Below are 18,839 nucleotides of genomic sequence, written 5' to 3' on the forward strand. Positions count from 1 at the left end.
AGGTTGACCAGCAATTTGTCAAGTAAGTTCTCTTTCCTTAGAAGCATGACGATCTATTAATATTCTTTCAATTCGCAGACTATGAAACTTCATAAATGCCCATCGGAGCTTTCCGAATTGGTGAATCTCTCTGCTATACCGTCCAATGGAAGGGGACCGTCGAGGGAACTATAATTGACGACCAAACCGATTCGTGTTACTCCATAAGGCATGCTACTTGCTATGAAAGATTCAGCCTGTACGGCTGCGCTTAGTAGGTCTCCGCCCTGGTCTCCGCTGATAATGAAGCAGAAAACCGAAAGAGACAGGCAGAGGAACAAACAGGCATCCGGTTTATCCCGCGGGAAAGAAAATAAAGACAGATACGTGCTAATATGTGGCGGGGAGAGAGTAAATCCGCTGCTAGTAAAGCAAAGCAACTGAGGAAGAAGGTTACGGGAAGGAGTTGGCAAATTATCTCGCGAAAAACATGTGTTAGTAATTGATAAGATTAAGTTTCTGATCGTGTAATAAAAAATTATTCAAAATATTAATACTAACAAATTCAAACCTTACGTTCAAGATGCCATTAATAGCTAGACAACAGATTTTTATATTGATTTGCTGAAAAAACATTAGCAGCGCCATGCTACGGTCACGTACCATCTCGTAAACGATCTCTCAGCTGTCTCGATCGCTTCTTGTCTGGTGATATCCATAGTACCCTCGTCAGGTCAATGCTTGCTCATCGGTGCCGGAGGCATTGTAGATTGCAAGATTGGTAGAAGCTCAAACAGGGCCAGATTGTTCTCAAGGACTTCCGCATATTCGATGAACTGCAACTGCAACATTGTATGAATTGAATATTAATGTGTTGAAGACACAGATTATTATACTTAAAACTTACCAACAATATGTGAAGAATTGTATTTGCGGCTTCCGTCGAGTAAAAACTTAACTTTGATGCTGTTTAGATTGCAGTAGATGGTTTCGGTGTTTCAAAAATAAACAAAAACAATCCGTCATGAAACGATCACAGTTGCCAGGTTTTGCAGTGCAACCAGACAAATGTGACACATTATTTCGTTCGCTCACTCTCGCACAGTCGGCACATTTCGCACAATTTCAAGTGAGCCGAGTTTCCCTCCCCCTGGCACTACTGGTCTGTTGCAAAATTAATTCCATTTTACTTCCGCTTATCTCTCATATAAGGATCACTTAGTGCATACACCGCATAAAAAGTTGAACGAATCAGTGAAATGGGTCACAGCCTTGCCGCAGATTTGTTTTTAGGCTCTTTTCAAAATGTTACGCTTACTAAAACAGTGTTTTTATTTTGAAGTCCACGGCCGTCGATGTTTTTTATCAGTTTTCATCTGCGATCTTCACGATGAGCGTAAAAAACCGGTGCCAACGTTTGTCCTACGACCGAGAACGGTCCGGAAGCGTTCGTGAAGTCGGTTCCCAAGCGGTATGGAGCTTGTTCCTCCTGTTAAACCGGGTTGGTATTATCGTTGAGTTGATACGTTCAAGTTCTCTTAACCGGATGCATTTTATGTTTGTTGCAGGTTTCGGCGTCGAGCAGCTGCGGGACAATTCGATGGAAACGTACTGGCAATCCGACGGTCAGTTGCCCCATTTGGTGAATATCCAATTCCCCCGGGAAGACGACGGGTAAAGTCAAATCTACATCTATTCCGATTACAAACTGGACGAAGCTACACCCCGAGCCGGATATCGATCCGTTGCGGTACCCATTTCAACGACCTGCAGGAGGTCGAAGTGGTGATCTGTGTGAACCGTCCGGCTGGGTGTGCATCCGATCAAGGAGGTGCGGGACATTCCGATGAGACGTTTATGATCCAGATTGCGGTGATCAGTAATCACCAGAATGGGCGCGATACTCACATGCGGCAAATTAGGGTTCATTCGGCCAACGGAGGGGACAACCTATCCGCTTGGAACAGTTTGGGGCCTTTTAGTACGATTGAGTTCAACAGTTTGTACAATACGGGTAGGAATAGATGGCTGAGTATTATCACAGCAAACTTATTTGTTCCGAATTCAATTGATATATGTACTCATTTATTAGTCGTCATTATGCGGTTTTAAAATAAATTAGATTGAAATACGATAGTTCCGGTAACCGGACGCTGTTCGCCGTTATAGTTGAGCTTGAGAGGCATCAGTTCCATGACTACCTTGGCGAAACGTCTTGCATAGGCATCCGGATCGATGTTCAACGCTTCGGGCATTCTTCCTATTGGCCGGGTTCGATTGATGACTATTGTGGACCAGTTCGACGCCCCGCAACGCTGGTGGACGAGGATGATGATGATGGGCCGGGTTACTTGAGGAAGATAACCTGCGGTTCGCTGGACGTGATGGCTTCGGGGTGGAACTTTTTGCCTTCGAGGGTAGGATGAAGCTTCGGCAGTAGCCCAACTTTGGATAAACCTGCGTGGGCGAAAAAACCATCTCCGGGAAAATGTTTCTGACAACTGTAGATGTCCTTGTCTGGTATCGATTATGTCTAGCTTGCGGGCGGCTAGCATCCACTTCCGGTAGATTTTGGGAATCTTTTTTCGGAAAAGACGTACAGGCGACAGTTCGGGTTTTTTCGATTCCCGGTCTCCACAGAGGATGCAATATTTGGGATCGCTTTCTTGATCATTTGCTGCTGTTACGTTTCCAAAAGGATCCGGAATACCCTCGTCAACATCCGGAGCTTCAGTTTTGATTCGCGTCTCTGTAAATGATGTATCTTCTGAGATCATCTCAATAGGTTCAGGCCTTTGGAACAAGAAGCGTTTCCGTTTCCATTTCTGGTGTCTCACTGGAAGGGGCTAAAGATTCCTAAAGGGGAAAAAGAAAAAAATGTTAACGAAAGGTCAAGAACATATCAATTTACAACAACGTACAACAGAAACCTGCTCGGCCGTTGGCTTTCACGCTGAACAGCGGTTCATATTCTTCTCCAACATCTGGAAATCCTCGTCGGGCATAGGCTTCGATTTCGATCCGTTCCAGATTGGTGGTGGGCATCGAACCCTCGGCCCAAATTACCCTCTGCATCGATGCATTCTGCGGTTAAAGTGCGTCGAGCAGATATACAAGGGCTTCCGTCCGAGGGCTGAGCTGTCCTTGCAGGTCGCAAAACCGTTGAGATTACTTTTGATATAAGACCGTTGTGCAGAAGGGGTCCGGAAATGAAACAACAAACACTGGGGATTTTCTGCGATTATCATTGCAGATTACCAGCTGAGTGTCATTTGGAAACTACAAAATCACAAAAATAGTAGGATTTGAATATTAATAAAATTACAATATATACCTACTTACTTGTTTTACATTAAAGGCAACCTTATTAATAATATTTTAGTTTTTTAAGCGTTGTTATTGAATGCAGACAAAAAAAATTTGATGGAAGCAGCGAGGGAAACAAGTTTTTGATGCATCCATGTGACACCTGAGGGTGCAACATCACGTTTCGAGTGCAACATGACACACGCTAACTTGAACTACCCAGGCAATCATCAGCAGAGTTACAGGGCTGTTACAACAGGCGCGATTATAGCGGATTTTGCTATTTTTCGCGGATTTGTGATTAATGAAAACGAGGGCAAACAGTGCAAAAAACAGTTATTTTTCATTCATGTTTTACATATGGTTTTAGCACAGACAACAGACGTCACATTCTGATCATATGGCCATTGACCACCTTTTTAACGGTCGATTCAAACATGTTGTTGGTGGACAATCGACCACCCGCAGCGCTTGTTCGTGTTTACGTTCACACACTATAGCCACTATGGGCCTGGGATTGAACTTTGACCTTCTGCTTATTTGAAGCCGAAGCGGATGTCATTAGACCACCTGTCCTGTCCTTATGATGTGGAAGGCGACTTAACTTGCCAAGCTGTGGTAGGTGAGATCTAAATTTGACGAAAAAAAAATTCAGGCGGCTACATTGCATGATGTTGAGCCGATCAAGCCGTCGAGTCTTTCTATATTTTTTTAAGAGTAGATGAAGACGGGGCCTTCCTTAGTCGAGTGGTTAGAGTCCGCGGCTTCAAAGCAAAGCCAATGCTTAAGGGTGTCTGGGTCGATTCCCGGTCGGTCCAGGATCTTCCTTGACTTCCATGGGCATAGAGTATCATCGTACCTGCCACACGATATACGAATGCAAAAATGGCAACTGAGGCAAAGAAAGCTCTCAATTAATAACTTTGGAAGTGCTCATCAAGAACACTAAGCTGAGTAGCAGACTCGGTCCCAGTGGGGACGTTAATGCCAAGAAGAAAAGAAATGAAGATGATCTTATATTTTTGTACATGTCAGTTTTCAATAAGGAAATACATTGCAAATGTTGTATAATATATTATTATCAAGCAGAGCATTTCTTGTTATTACGCGCCTAAGAATTTCCACGAGACAATGTAAATCCCTAACCGCAGACAAGACGTTCAAGTTAGACTTCAGCCACTTTGTGTAAAAACATGGCCGCCACAAATCACCAAGTGCAATAAGCTAACAGGATGGCGTTAGTGGCGTATGCGTATCTCCACCACAGATGACGGTAATGGCGTATGCGTATAGGCCTATTGTTCGCCGCGAACAGCCCCTCGTATCGAACACCCCTACTTGAGAACCATGGTGAGCTACCTAAAAGTTCAACAGACAGTATGAGATCTTCAGGAATGACAATTTAAATTGAATGCGTAGAAGTTTATTTGTATTGAGAAATCTAATTTGATCGATTGTGAAATTATCTGAATTTAAAAAGGTACAAAGGTTGAAATTAAACTGGTTATTAAATTAGTACATTTTATTATAGCATTTTTTGAAGCTAAATTTATCATCTGTTTGCGAATTGGTAGTGACACAGTTAAATCGGGAGACTAAAATGTGAGTCGTAATATAAGTCAAGAGAGTTGAATTGATTGCCAATAAAATTACTATTTACAGCTTTGAGCTTAATCTACTCCTAAAACGAGTGTTCTGCTGCTAGACCTCCGAAAGAATCCGTTCGCAACAGATTCTCAAAGATTTTAGCCGGATCATAATGAACCTCCAAGAGTAAACGTGCGGCAGACTCGGTCGAGAACGAGGGCTTTCCAGCAGGAGAATGCTAACCCTACTCCGCCGGGTGACGACGATAAGGTGTCGAATGCGTCGTCGGATGTTTCGTTCGTTCCATCCATGTAGACAACGATGAAGGTGAGTTACGGTGTTGTGTCGGTTGTGATCGGCCAAACAACGCAGAAAAATACATGGTACAATGTCAGAAGTGTACTCTGTGGTACCATTCTCCTGTGCGAATGTCAGCACGGGCTACGGTACGTGATGACTACTTTCGAGTGTGAGAAATGTAGCCCAAGCGGATCCGCTTGTCCCAGCGAGAACGGTGAGCGTAGCAAGTGGAATTTTAGCTCATCTAGTGCACGCAGGGCCAGAATCGATCGTGAACTGAAACGTCTGGACGAGGAAAAGAAGCTTATGGAGGATTTGAGTCGTGAAAGAATCGAGATGGAGCGAGCTCTGCAAGAACGTCGACTTGAGGAGAAATTGGACCGAGAAAGGCAATTCATCGCACGGAAACATGAGTTGTTAAGCCAGCAAGATGGTGAAGAGGGTAGCGTACGTAGTATGCGTAGTAGCCGGAGTAGTACCAAGCGCACGGAGGATTGGGTCAGGCAGTCAGTTGGTAGAACGGCCGGAATGTCGTAGAACAGATTACGTCAATCGCTACCATCTCTGACCTACCAGACGACGTACGATCAGGAAATCAGCAGATTGTACAACATTCCTCAACACCACTGAAGGCTAACACATCCACAGTTCCACCACTCACTGGTAACGCTATACGGGATGCAGGATCAGAGGCAAAATCGATCGCACGCACGCTCGGAAGCATTACGATTGGAGATGAATCAGAAGTGTCTCTGGAAGGCGCCGTTGGAGGAGATGCGGACAATGAAGACAAAGGGCCATCCAATTTGCCTTTCGTTGATCTGCAGCCCCTACACTGATCTGTTGAAGGTTGAAGAATTACCGCCAGCCGGCGTAGATCCGAGGGATTAATCGTTTTCGGCTCCCATTGCTACAAGCGTTGGAGCGTTCAAACTGGTGAGCTCCGAAGTCAGATTGCGTTACAGCAGCAACAGCACACGGAAGCGGAACGCCGGGTAATGCAGGAACTTGTAGCGAAACATCAGGTTGACATCGACGAAAGACGGCAAAGAGAAGTCGATCTGGTGCATCCGATCAAAAGTTCGCAGTTGCAACATAACGCCGAGTTGAAGCTAGTTCGGAATTCGGAGGAAGGATTACGTATTCAGCTGAACAAGCGAGACAGTGAAAGGATAGATTTGAAGAACCAAATTCAAATTCTAGAGAAGCGGCTGTCGAGGAAAAGGAGCGAATGTGCACTTCGGAAAAAGATTTGCACGATCAGCTTATGGAAAGCAAGAGAGAATGCGAAGCTCTTCGGCTTCAGGTGGCAGAACTGGAGAGTGAAATCCAGTGCCTGCGTGAGGCGGAGCTGCAGCTACAATCTCAAATTGGATTCGAGTCGTCAGCGTGAAAACGAATCCATCCGTCTGCGGCGTATAGCAGAAAAGAATACTGGGACCTGCACGACGAGGTTCAACAGATCATCAATCGAAACGAAGATCATTCAACAAGCGGCGATTGTTCTCCTCCGTTACCACCCCCTCCGTTGTCGTGGTTTGAATCCATGAACGCGTTTAATACAGATACTTCTTCTCTTCCTCATCCTCCTCCTCCTCCTCCTCCAATTTGTGTTGATGATGGTTTACCTTACGATCGACGAGAAACCACCGCAAATGTTGGAGCCTGTGGTGAAAGAATCAATATTCCTGCTCCAATTCCATTCGCTTCCACCACCGTTCATCCCGAGGTTCACCCGCAACTAGCAATCCCCCATCTAGTGCCTCCATATGTAAGCAATCAGTGTCCCCACCATCGCCTCAACAAATTGCCGCTAGACAAGTGGTCACCAAAGAGCTTCCGGTCTTCTCCGGGGATCCAATTGATTGGCCGCTGTTTATTAGCAGTTATCAGCACTCAACGGATACATGTGGGTACACTAATTCGGAAAATCTTCTGCGGCTACAGCGCAGTTCGAGGGGTAGTGCGAAAGACTCCGTCAGTAGCTTCTTACATCATCCGTCGACGGTATCACAAGTTTTGTCCACCTACAACAGTTGTATGGACGACCGGAACAGATCGTTAACAATATGATTGCTAACACCTCCACCGAAGCCTGATCGTTTGGAGTCGCTTGTTAGTTTCGGCTTGGTGGTCCAAAACCTTTGTGGGCATTTAAAAGCGGTTGGCCTAGAAAGACATCTTGCAAACCCGATTCTGCTACAAGAGTTGGTCGATAAGCTGCCGGCTACAGTAAAATTCAACTGGGCACTCTATCAGGAACAAGTCCAGTGGTGGACTTAAATGTGTTCAGCGAATACATGGCGAAGATATCCTCAGCGGCTAGTGGCGTCACCCAGCTTGCGAGCTTCCCGCAGAAAGCACCAAAAGATGAGCGAAGTCGTCAGAAAGAGCGATCGTTTGTGAACACACACGTCTCAATGAATCAACCAAAAGCGAATCGAAGAGAAGAGGTCAATAAATCCGAAACAAACAACGGAAAGCAGAACGAAAGAGATGCTGGCAATATCAAATATCGTGCTCGATGTGCAACGCAGGGAGCCACCAGACTGAGCATTGCACATCTTTCAAAAGCCTGGATTTGGATGGCAGGTGGAAGGCAGTGAAGGCGAATAAACTTTGTGCTCGATGCCTCACTTCCCATGCCCGTTGGCCTTGCAAAGGTGAAGTTTGCGGGATCAACGACTGCCCGAAGCGACATCATCGTTTGCTCCACTTTGAGCCGCCAGCGGTGGCCAAGGCTACCAATGCAGTGGTAACGGTACATCGTCAATTGTCTTCATCAACGCTTTTCCGCATTCTGCCAGTCACGTTGTTCGGGAGAAACGGGAAGGTGGACACGTTCGCGTTCCTCGACGACGGATCGTCAGTGACACTCGTCGAACGATCGATCGCGGAAGCTCTTGGAGTCAACGGAGAGATAGAAACGTTACATATTGAATGGACCGGCGGTATCAACAAGACAATTGCAGGAGCCGAAGTCGTAGCGATGGAAATATCCGAAGCCGGAGGAAACAAGCGCTATAAGTTGTCAGAGGTGTACACTGTAGACAATCTCGGTTTACCAAGGCAGACTACAGACTACACAGAGCTTGCAGCAAGGTTTGGCCATCTCAAGAAGCTGCCAGTGAAAATTTCAGATCTGCTGAACCCAGAATCCTGATCGGACAGAGCAACTCTCATCTGTTAGCTACACTGAAGTTGCGCGAGGGAAAACTGGACGAACCGATTGCTACAAAGACGAGAATTGGATGGGCTGTTTGTGGTAGACTGCGAAAGGCACAATCAAATACGACGCACATACAGCTTCACATCGCAGAGCCAACACTAGGGGATCTGCACGAGTATGTCCGCCGCTTTTTCGACATCGAAAGCTTGGGCGTAGCAATTGTGCCAGCCGTGATAGGTACAGAGGAACAACGGGCACTGCACATTCTTGAAGCGACTACACGACGATTACCTGGTGATAAGTTCGAGACGGGCTTGCTCTGGAAGCAGCTGGCCGATGGCAGAACGACGTTTCAAATGCCTGGAAAAACGTTTAGCCCAGAAACAAGACCTTTATGAAAGCGTCAAATAGCAGACTTCAAGGCCAAAGGATATATCCACGAAGCGACAGCAACAGAAATGGAAGGATTTGACTTGCGGCGAACCTGGTTTTTGCCGATTGGAGTCGTCGTGAATGAGAAGAAGCCAGGAAAGGTTAGAGTTATTTGGGATGCTGCCGCAAAAGTGACGGCGTTTCGTTGAACTCAATGTTGCTGAAAGGCCCCGATTTGCTTACTCCACTGCTGTCTGTACTGTTTCCATACCGAGAACATCAGGTGGCTGTGTCGGCAGACATCAAAGAGATGTTTCTGCAAATTTTGATTCGTCAGCAGGATCGTAGCTCTTTGCTATTCCTTTATAGGGAATCCCCGCAACTGCCGATGAGTATCATGGTATCTGATGTGGCGATTTTTGGCGCAGCATGCTCGCCAGCACACTCGTAGTACATAAAGAATTTAAACGCTACAGAACAAGAAGTAGAGCTTCCACGAGGTTCCGCGGCAGTTAAAAAGAAGCACTATGTAGACGATTACGTAGACAGTTTCGATACGTCGGAAGAAGCATTTGAAGTGGCAAAAGAAGTAATCGAGGTGCATCGGCGAGCAGGATTCTACATTCGGAATTGGATGTCGAGTGACAAAAGTGTACTGGAGAAGCTAGGAGAAGTAAGCCAGGAACCGCAAAGGCCATGCTACCTGAAAAAGACATTAGTTTTGAACGAGTGTTGGGGCTGGCATGGATGCCTGAAGAGGACGTCTTTACCTTTTCGTTGAAGTTTTGTGAAAAAGTGCAAGCCTTACTGGAAAGTAGTCAGATTCCCACGAAAAGGGAACTGCTTCGATTGGTGATGAGTATTTACGACCCTTTAGGGTTAGTAGCATCGTTCGTCATCCAAGGAAAAATCCTCATCCAAGAAGTATGGCGTATGGAAACAGATTGGGACTGCCAGATCCCATTAGAAATAGCGCCTTGCTGGACCGGACGAAGGTTGCGTATTCCTCGGTGCTATTTTCCGGGCTATGATCCAGAAAGTTTTAAAAACCTGGAACTACACGTGTTCGTGGACGCGAGTGCTCAAGCATTTGCAGCAGTGGCATACTTCCGCATCATAGATCGGGGACAGATCAGAGTCGCGCTTGTTTCCTCTAAAACAAAAGTTGCTCCGCTTCGGGCACTTTCGATTCCTCGACTGGAACTGATGGCAGCCTTGCTGGGCGTTCGATTGCGGAAAACTGTCGAGAAAAACCATTCATTGAAAATCAAAAAACCTTTTTTTGGAGTGATTCATCGACCGTTTGCTCATGGATCAAGTCGGACACGCGGCGATACAGACAGTTCGTAGCTTTCAGGTCGAGCCTCTCATCTGTCGACGAATGGCGATGGATTTCAACGAAGGTTGAAATAACGTTGCCGATGAAGCCACCAAGTGGGGCAAAGGTCCAACGTACAACGTAGAAAGTCGCTGGTTCCTAGGGCCCGCTTTTACAGCAACGATGAAGATTGGACGAACAACCCTGCAGAAGGTATAGACGAGAGTGATAGAGAATTACGCGAAGCGTACGTTTGCAGCCATCTAATAAGACAACCGTTGGTGAACGCTGAAAGATTTTCAAGGTTTGACGGAATGCTACGTTCAGTTGCGTATGTCCATCATTTCGTGGAGTGTTTGCGGACAACGACGAGTTGATCCACAGATATTGTTGGACTGACTAGTTCGGATATCCAAAAAGCTGAAAGAACGTTATGGACGTTAGCGCAGTCAGATGCGTTTCCGGACGAAGTTGCTAACCTCAAGAAGAACTTGGAGCGTAGTCGAGAAAACCGGAAGCAAATCGAAACTTCAAGCTCTCTTTCGAAATTATCACCATTTGTAGACGAGTTTGGAACGTTGCGAGTTGGCAGCAGGGGAACAGAGCACAAGTACTAGCCTATGATACTAAGTATCCCATCATTCTGCCGAGAAAACATCGGATCACAGATTTGCTGTTGGATTTCTATCATCGAAAGTATGGCCATGCTAACGACGAAACTGTTTGTCAATGAAGTGCGCCAAAAATTTCATGTGCCAAGGCTGCGAGTGGAAGTTCGATTAGCAAGAAAGCGATGTATGTGGTGTCGAGTTCACAAAGCAAGGCCGGTAGCTCCAAAAATGGGACCTCTTCCGGCAATACGGTTTGAACCAGGTGTGCGGCCATTCACCTACGTGGGCGTAGATCTTTTCGGTCCGTATTTAGTGAAAGTCGGACGAAGCATTGCAAAACGTTGGGTATGCCTTTTCACCTGCCTTACGATCAGGCTATTCATCTAGAGGTAGTTACAAGTTTGTCGACGGATGCGTGTAAAAAGGCAATCAGAAGGTTCAGAGCTAGAAGGGGCTCCCCATTGGAAATCTACTCCGATAATGGGACAAACTTCGTCGGAGCAAGTCGAGAGCTGCAAGACGAAATCAAGAGATCCATACGGAATTGGCAGTACTTTCACAAACGTTCAAACCCAGTGGCGGTTCAATCCTCCTGCAGCTCCTCATATGGGGGGTTGTTGGGAAAGGATGGTTGTTCTGTGAAATCAGCATTAGGTCTGTTCCAGTAGAAAGAAAGCTAGATGACGAATCGTTTGCTACAGTACTTGCTGAAGCGGAGAATATGGTCAATTCCCGGCCATTAACTTTCATCCCTCTGGAAACCGCGGACCAAGAATCTTTAACACCGAATTACTTTTTGTTGCTGAGTTCAAGTGGCGTGCGTGAACCAGAAAAGTTACCAATGGATGCAGGGATGGCTTTACGAAGCAGTTGGAACTTGGTGAAACATACACTGGATAACTTCTGGCGACGTTGGTTGATAGAGTACTTGCCTACTATTATCCGTCGCACAAAATGGTTCAAGGACGTACGACCAATCGAAGTTGGAGATCTAGTGCTTGTCGCCGACGAAAATGTCCGGAATAGGTGGATTCGTGGACGAGTGATCCGAACCATTCCGGGAAAAGACGGAGTGGTACGTCAAGCGAAGTAAGGACTATGGGAGGAATTTTGAAAAGACCTGCTACGAAGTTGGCTGTGCTGGACGTTGTAGGACTGGTGACGCTAATCCGGAGTTAGAGGCAACACGGGGGGAGGATGTTCGCCGCAACAACCCCTCGTATCGAACACCCCTACTGAGAACCATGGTGAGCTACCTAAAAGTCAACAGACAGTATGAGATCTTCAGGAATGATAATTTAAATTGAATGCGTAGGAGATTATTTGTATTGAGAAATCTAATTTGATTGATTGTGAAATTATCTGAATTCAAAAGGTACAAAGGTTTGAAATTAAACTGAATTTAAGTAGTATTAAATAGTACATTTTTATTATAGCATTTTTTGAAGCTAAATTTATCATCTGTTTGCGAATTGGTAGTGACACAGTTAAATCGGAGACTAAAATGTGAGTCGTAATATAAGTCAAGAGAGTTGAATTGATTGCCAATAAAATTACTATTTACAGCTTTGAGCTAATCTACTCCTAAAACGGATGTTCTGCTGCTAGACCTCCGAAAGAATCCGTTTCGCACACCTATCACATGACGTTCCAAACAAGCTGTCGGGAAGCTCTTTGACAGTTCTTCTATAGAAAATGACAGCTAGAGAAGCGGTACAGGGCAGAGAGCGGTAACAGGGCAGCGAGAGCCGAAGAAAAAGCGAATCCACCGCAGGAAGAAAAGGCAGCACGAAGAAAGTGTGGTAGCTGTGAAGCACAAGAAGCATGAACCGGAATGATATGCGGAGATTCTACGCAACGGTCTAACCGTACAGTGCACGTCATGTGCAATGATCGAGAAAGAGAAATTTGCTGACCGATAAAACGGCGGTGGCTGCCAGGTGGAAGGAGCACTTTCAGCAATTGTTGAACGGTGAAAATGGAATGTTGCGAGGAACAGGATGAACATAGATGACGACGAACAAGCTAGCCGACCATAGGAGAGGTTAAAAAGGCTATCAGCGAGCTGAAGAACTATAAGGCTGCTGGGAAGGACGAGCTCCCGGTCGAGCTTCTCAAGCACGGAAATGAGCAGCTTTATCAGTCGATCCACCGAGTACTTCTGAAGGTATGGGAGGACGAAGAATTGCCCACCGGCTGGTTGGATGGCCTCATCCGTCCTATCTACAAGAAAGGGCACAGACTGGAGTGTGCCAATTACAGAGGAATTACCCTGCTGAATTCGGCGTATAAAATTTTGTTTAACAGACTGAGACCGCTAGAGGAGTCCTTCGTCGGCGAATACCAAGCTGGTTTTTGTGAGGGCCGTTCGACAACGAAGCGAATGATCCCAGACAAATTCTGGGAGTATAACTTGCATACTCACCATCTGTTTAATGATTTCAAGGCGACGTACGACTCAGTGAAAAGAAATGAGCTTTGGCAGATAATGTCTGAACCGGGTTTTCCGGCAAAATTAATTAGGCTGATACGTGCTACGCTGGATGGTTCGAAATCAAATGTTCGGATCGCAGACAAGGTGTCAACCTCGTTCGTGACGTTAGACGGATTGAAGCAGGGAGACGCACTTTCGAATTTACTGTTCAACATTGCACTCGAGGGTGCTATTAGGAGAAATGGCACTATTATCACAAGGTCGCACATGCTCCTTGGCTTTGTGGACGATATATACCTAATTGGAATTGATCGCAGGTCAGTGGAAGAGGCCTTCGTGCCTCTGAAGAGGGAGACAGCGAGGATTGGCCTGACCATTAATTCTACAAAAACGAAGTGCACGGTTGCAGGTAGAGATAGAGTCAGGCTTGGTGGTGTAGGTGCAGAGGTAGTGTTTAATGGGTATGTGTTTGAAGTTGTTGAAGAATGTGTTTACCTTGGAACACTTGTGACATTTGACACCGACGTTTCCCGCGAAGTGAAAAGACGTGTTGCGGCTGCGAAAAGGGCCTTTTACGGACTACGTAACCAGCTTAGGTTCCGCAGCTTGCTAACGGAAACAAAATTCGCCCTGTATAAAACATTGATTCTTCCGGTGGCACGAAGCGTGGACGTTGAAAGAGTCAGACCGGAAAGCTCTCGGTATTTTCGAGCGTAAAGTGCTGCGGAAAATACTCAGTGGGAAACTCGAAAATGGTATATGGCGCAGACGCATGAATCACGAGTTGTATCAAGTGTACAAAGATGCGAATATTATCAATCGTGTAAAATACGGCAGTCTTCAGTGGGCTGGTCACCTAGTGCGAATGTCGGAAGAAAGAATTGCGAAAATAATATTCAGCAGGGAACCAGGTAGAGATCGGCGGCTTCGGGGAAGACCACGAATACGCTGGCTGTACGCAGTGGAAGAGGACCTGGCGACCCTAAACGTTCGGGGCAACTGGAGAAGTTTCGCCCAAGACCGACAAAGATGGAGCTCTACAATACGCCCGGCAATGGCGTGACGCTACGCTGTAGCCATCAAGGTATCAAGGTAGATGTATAACAATACTATCAGCAAAGTTCATAACACTATCAATGCTCAAAAGTCATTTTTGGGTGTTTTTGAACACTTTGCCATATATACCCCTTCTAGCACTGAACCGAATAGCGCCTTCCGCTTTTGCACTAGCGCTTTTTTCCCAGTATGTTATACCTAATGTCGGAAGTAGTGCGCTATATAGATCATCAGATGATCATATACAGCGCACTACTTCCGACATTAGGTTTAACGTACAGGGAAGGCAGCGCTAGTAAAAAAGCGGAAGGCGCGATTCGGTTCAGTGCTAGAAGGGGTATAAGAGAAACAAAAAGTTTTCTTTGGAGACTACAAGCATGTTGGATAAATTGGTTTAATCTAAATTTTATCGTGCAATTTCAACTAAATTATATCTAAAATGAAAATTGAAGTCCTATTTTGCATGATTGCTTGATTGAATCACAAACAAGATTGATGAATCAAACTTTAAATTTTATGTAAATATCAGCTAAACCAGTGTATATACAACTTTGGCGACCTGTACCTAAATATATGACGTAGGGACATTTCTGAGAACGGCATCAGATTCAGCGCCCCCAAATCTGCTAGAGACACATAATTTAATCCTTGAGATATGCAAAAAAGACATTTTTGTTACGCTGAGTAATCTAATCGAGACGTCTTCAGTAGGGCTTAGCTTTGTGGACGCAGACGTTACTTCCAGGCTAAACAAGGCCCAACTAACACTTTAGCTAAAACAAAAAGGAACATCATTTGTCATCTTCGAAGCAGAGTAAGGTTTAGTATGTGGACGTCCAGTTATTATTCTTGATAGGATGAGCTGCTATTACGTGATGAAATTCATTGATGGAATCTGAACACATAGAATTCTGCAATAATTTGAAAGCGTATGCTGCACCAAAAATTAAGTCTTAGTTAAACAGGGTTGTTTGTTCGCGTTCATAGGTAGAAGCAAATAAGACGGACCGATTTTTCCTATTAGCATTAAGAGCAGTTTCAGGCTGCCTCTTCGTTTATTAAAATAGTTGAAATACAAAAATTTAGTTTCAAATGGCGTAAAACATAAACATACAGTAAAGTGTAGCTGTGGGCTTACATGACATGTAAACACGTAAAAGAATTTTCATTAACATCTAATATCCAAGTGAATAATTTTGCAGTGGCGGGTAGCGTCAACAGGAAGGTGACTCATGCGCAAACTACATTCTCGTAGTTGATCATCAGGTCGGCAGTGGAGGTGTTGCAAAGGCTTTCGTCAGCGAGCGTCGTCAGGTGCTCCATCATTTCCCTGTGAAAAGAAGAGAGTAGGAAATCAAAAACGTTGCTTTTTAAGCATGTCTGAGTGTTACATACAATGTATTCTTGCTAATGTAGCAGAACACCTTGGGAAGTGGGAAGCCGTTGAATGGGCTGGCAATCGGGATCGTGTAGGCGCCCATGTTATCAAAAACAACCCAGTCCTCGATCTGAAGCTCTGGTAGATTGATGGTTTCGACGACCTGATCCAGCGCGTCGCACGAAGGTCCCCAGATGGTGGATTTGTAGGTCTTGCCGCTTTGCTGTCCGATCAGACGAGGCTGAGGGTACTGATGATCGAACAAGATGCAGTTGAACGATGCGTAGACTCCATCGTTCAGATAGTACATCATACGATCGATGGTTCCGGTGGCGGGATCAAGACAGGCGCGTTTCGACTGTACGTTGGTGAGTAGGGTGAAGGCCGACGCTACGTAGTATCGACCAGGCTCAGAGATGATGCGTACTGATTTGTCAGCGAAGAATTTATCCAAGGCCGTGTTGATGATCAGAGCCACTTCATCGATCGAAGTTCCGTGGCTACCGGGAAAACCTCCGCCAATGTCCAACAGGTTGAACTCGTATCCCAGTTGCTTGGCGTAGTCGAACAGATCTCTTGCGATGGAGATTGCCTTGTAATAGATCGGGAAATCGGAGCAACCTGATCCTACGTGGAAGCTGATCCCGATCACGTCTAGGTTCATGCTGCGGGCGATCCTGATCAGAGAAGGAGCTTCATCGACGGGATCGCATCCGAACTTCTTTCCGAGTGGACATGTTGCTTTCTCAGCTTCGCAACGGATGCGCAGCACCAGTTTGGCGTCCGGGCAGAACTTCCGGATCTTGTGCAGCTCGATTTCACTGTCGAACGTCATCGTCTTGACGTTGTTGGCACTGGCATAGCGCAGATGCGAGCTCGGCTTCATCGGGTTGGCGAAGATGATGCGGTCTGGGCTGACGCCCAGTGCGAGGATCTTGGCAATCTCGCCCTTGGATGCGCAGTCGAAGCTGGCACCGAGGGTGGCCAAAGTGGCGCACACCACTTCGGTGTCGTTGCACTTGACGGCGTAGTGCGGCACCACTCGGGGCATCTTCTCGATCCAGGCCTGATGCTTGCGGACGATGTCGTCGATGTCCATCACGTAGAAGGGCTCCTCGGTGGACAGCTCGTTGGTGAGCTGGTCGATGATGGCCGGTACGTCAACTGGACCGTCGACGACCTGAACCAGCTCGGTTTCGTTTTGAGAGAGGAATTTCATGTTGAGGGTTTGTGGAATGCTTGCTTGCTTGCGAGGTAGAAACTTAGAAATTTAGAGTAAGTCTTAAATCGATGGCACTTAAGCGTGTATCGTAGTCTCAAAGATTTCAATTAGAACGAACTGGAATGGAAGAGATTGAGAAATTAGACAAGAAATTTGGAGATTGCTGCTTTGATCAACTTACGAGGCAGCCAGTCTCGGTGGGTGTTAGCCAGCGTTTCAATCACGTGTCACCAGGGAGGATCTCCTTGGAAATGGTCAGAGCCCGGGACAAGGGCTAACTGACCTGTGATTGTATTCTGTAAGGAGAAAGAACAAAATAGAATCTTTGAGAATGTTTGAAAAGGAATAGTGTAAAAAAATCAGAAGCCTTGAGCGATCGTTCCACCCGTCCAAAACCCGCCAAGGTCATTCGTTGATTGTTTTGTTTATCGTACACTCGACAGACGGCGGTACGATTTCGCTTCCGCTTTTGTGAGGAATCAAGAATAGACGAATTTTTCGACACCTTTCCGTTATCAAAATAGCAACGCCGTCAGCGTTTTTACGGGGTATTAGACGAATGTAATAAGCGATCTCCCGTCTTATCAGTAGTTTACGATTCACTTCGTGAACGATGGTATATTGCAGTAATTCATTGATCAAGTCACGGATCTTGCCCATTCTTATATTGAAATATGATTGGGAACGAAGCATGCCATGCTTGTAATCATCTCTCGGCAAGCTGAGGCTCACGTGGTTGATCGTCTGAATGAGAGCAAGCGGATCCGCGATCGTCTGAGTATAGAGAGTGAGATGACGTTCACCCGCAACGCAATCACTTCTTCGATCAATGACTGTTGCGGGTTTGTTTAGGTTGTTACTAAGGAACGGGTCGTCAAGACGCATATGTCAAGTCGGCTTCGTTGTCAATGAATGTGAGAATCAGTGAGAATGGTTTAGTAGCTGATTTTTGGTTTTAAATAGTATTCAAGAAAATGCCATCTTAAATTGGAATATAAATAATATCGTGGAAAGTATCGTCAATTTAATGCTGGATGTTATTTTTTGAGTTCAACTGTCATTATACGATTTAATGTTAAATAATTTGAATATGAAAACTTATTTTTGTTAAATGTCTTTTAGTATTTTATGTGTGTACATGAATTTGTCGAAAAAGTGTTACCATTAGGAATGGAACATAATAACAATCCTATTAGAAAAGTGTGTATCTGGCAACCATATGCGAAGGTTGCGTGTTTTTGGATGGTAGCACACTCATGCACGTGTACTGTTTGTATAGTAGTTATTGCGCCTTATCATTTTTTTCTATGCTCAAATTCGCTTGCACGGGAATAACCGAGCAAACATAATCCGAATGGTCATGGTTTTCAGACAAATTTTACCTTGCAATTGTTCATCACATTTACTACCAGAGCTTATCTTTAATCCGGTCCTGAATGCATCGGTTGTTATACCTATATAATTGTCTTTACATCGTCCCTTTTAATCTCTTCACAATTTCTACCTTGAATGTTCGGCTTTCGAATTATCTGGTGCGGTAGCCATTTCCAAAAGCAAAATTTTGCTTAGCTGGCAGTTTTAGGAATAGGAAAATTCCCTGACACATTCTGTCTACCTATGTCGTAATATGATTGACATGGTCACGCTAAAGAATGGATTGAATCATCGTCAATTCCCCCGTCTATCCTAGCTGCAAAAACCTACCTTTAGAGAAATTCTCGAAACTTTTCGACAATAAAGTTAATTATACAGCATTGGTGTGAACGGCTTGCGATCACTCACGACTACCATGCAACAGCGGGGTAATTTCACGAATCACACAACAAAGAACAACTCGCTTCACGCTGATTTCACTATGGCGGTCTGATTCACAGGTTGTTACTATGCTGTGTTCACACTTTGGTGCTTCTTCTTTCCAAAGGAAAATTTTCACTTTTCACTACGCTCTAACCGTATCACTTCGGACCGCTGTCGCTAACCACACCGAGAACTGAACTGAACTGAGAGGCAACTGCCAGGACTGCTCTAGCTTGTACGTGATACTGCCGGTTGAGAGATATTCTCCGCTTATGTCGGTCCGTTCGACGGAAGCATGGTTTTATAAGAG

The 18,839-nt window shown here is 45.4% G+C and overlaps 1 protein-coding gene and 1 pseudogene across 1 annotated transcript; one reads left to right on the forward strand and one right to left on the reverse strand.

Moving 5' to 3' along the window:
* The first annotated feature begins 1,336 nt into the window (after positions 1-1,336).
* LOC5569723 lies at positions 1,337-2,405 on the forward strand (annotated as a pseudogene).
* Positions 2,406-15,143: 12,738 nt separating this feature from the next.
* On the reverse strand, positions 15,144-18,811 carry LOC5569724 (ornithine decarboxylase 1). Its single transcript, XM_001652899.2, has 4 exons — positions 18,437-18,811; positions 16,914-17,028; positions 15,528-16,849; positions 15,144-15,462 (listed from the first exon to the last, which is right to left on the reverse strand). Exons 3-4 carry the CDS (start codon positions 16,727-16,729, stop codon positions 15,363-15,365), a joined length of 1,302 nt encoding a protein of 433 aa, XP_001652949.1. The 5' UTR covers positions 16,730-16,849; positions 16,914-17,028; positions 18,437-18,811; the 3' UTR covers positions 15,144-15,362.
* Positions 18,812-18,839: the final 28 nt, after the last annotated feature.

This window comes from Aedes aegypti, unplaced genomic scaffold, assembly GCF_002204515.2.
Source record: "Aedes aegypti strain LVP_AGWG unplaced genomic scaffold, AaegL5.0 Primary Assembly AGWG_AaegL5_hic_scaff_1368_PBJ_arrow, whole genome shotgun sequence".
Lineage (NCBI taxonomy): Eukaryota > Metazoa > Arthropoda > Insecta > Diptera > Culicidae > Aedes > Aedes aegypti.

What these genes read in the sequence shown, in the direction of transcription:
- LOC5569724 (XM_001652899.2), bottom strand. Translation starts at nt 16,729, where the DNA reads ATGAAATTCCTCTCTCAAAACGAAACCGAGCTGGTTCAGGTCGTCGAC. An exon ending in TACATTAGCAAGAATACATT is followed by an intron (nt 15,463 to 15,527) that starts GTATGTAACACT and finishes TTCTTTTCACAG; the next exon opens with GGAAATGATGGAGCACCTGA.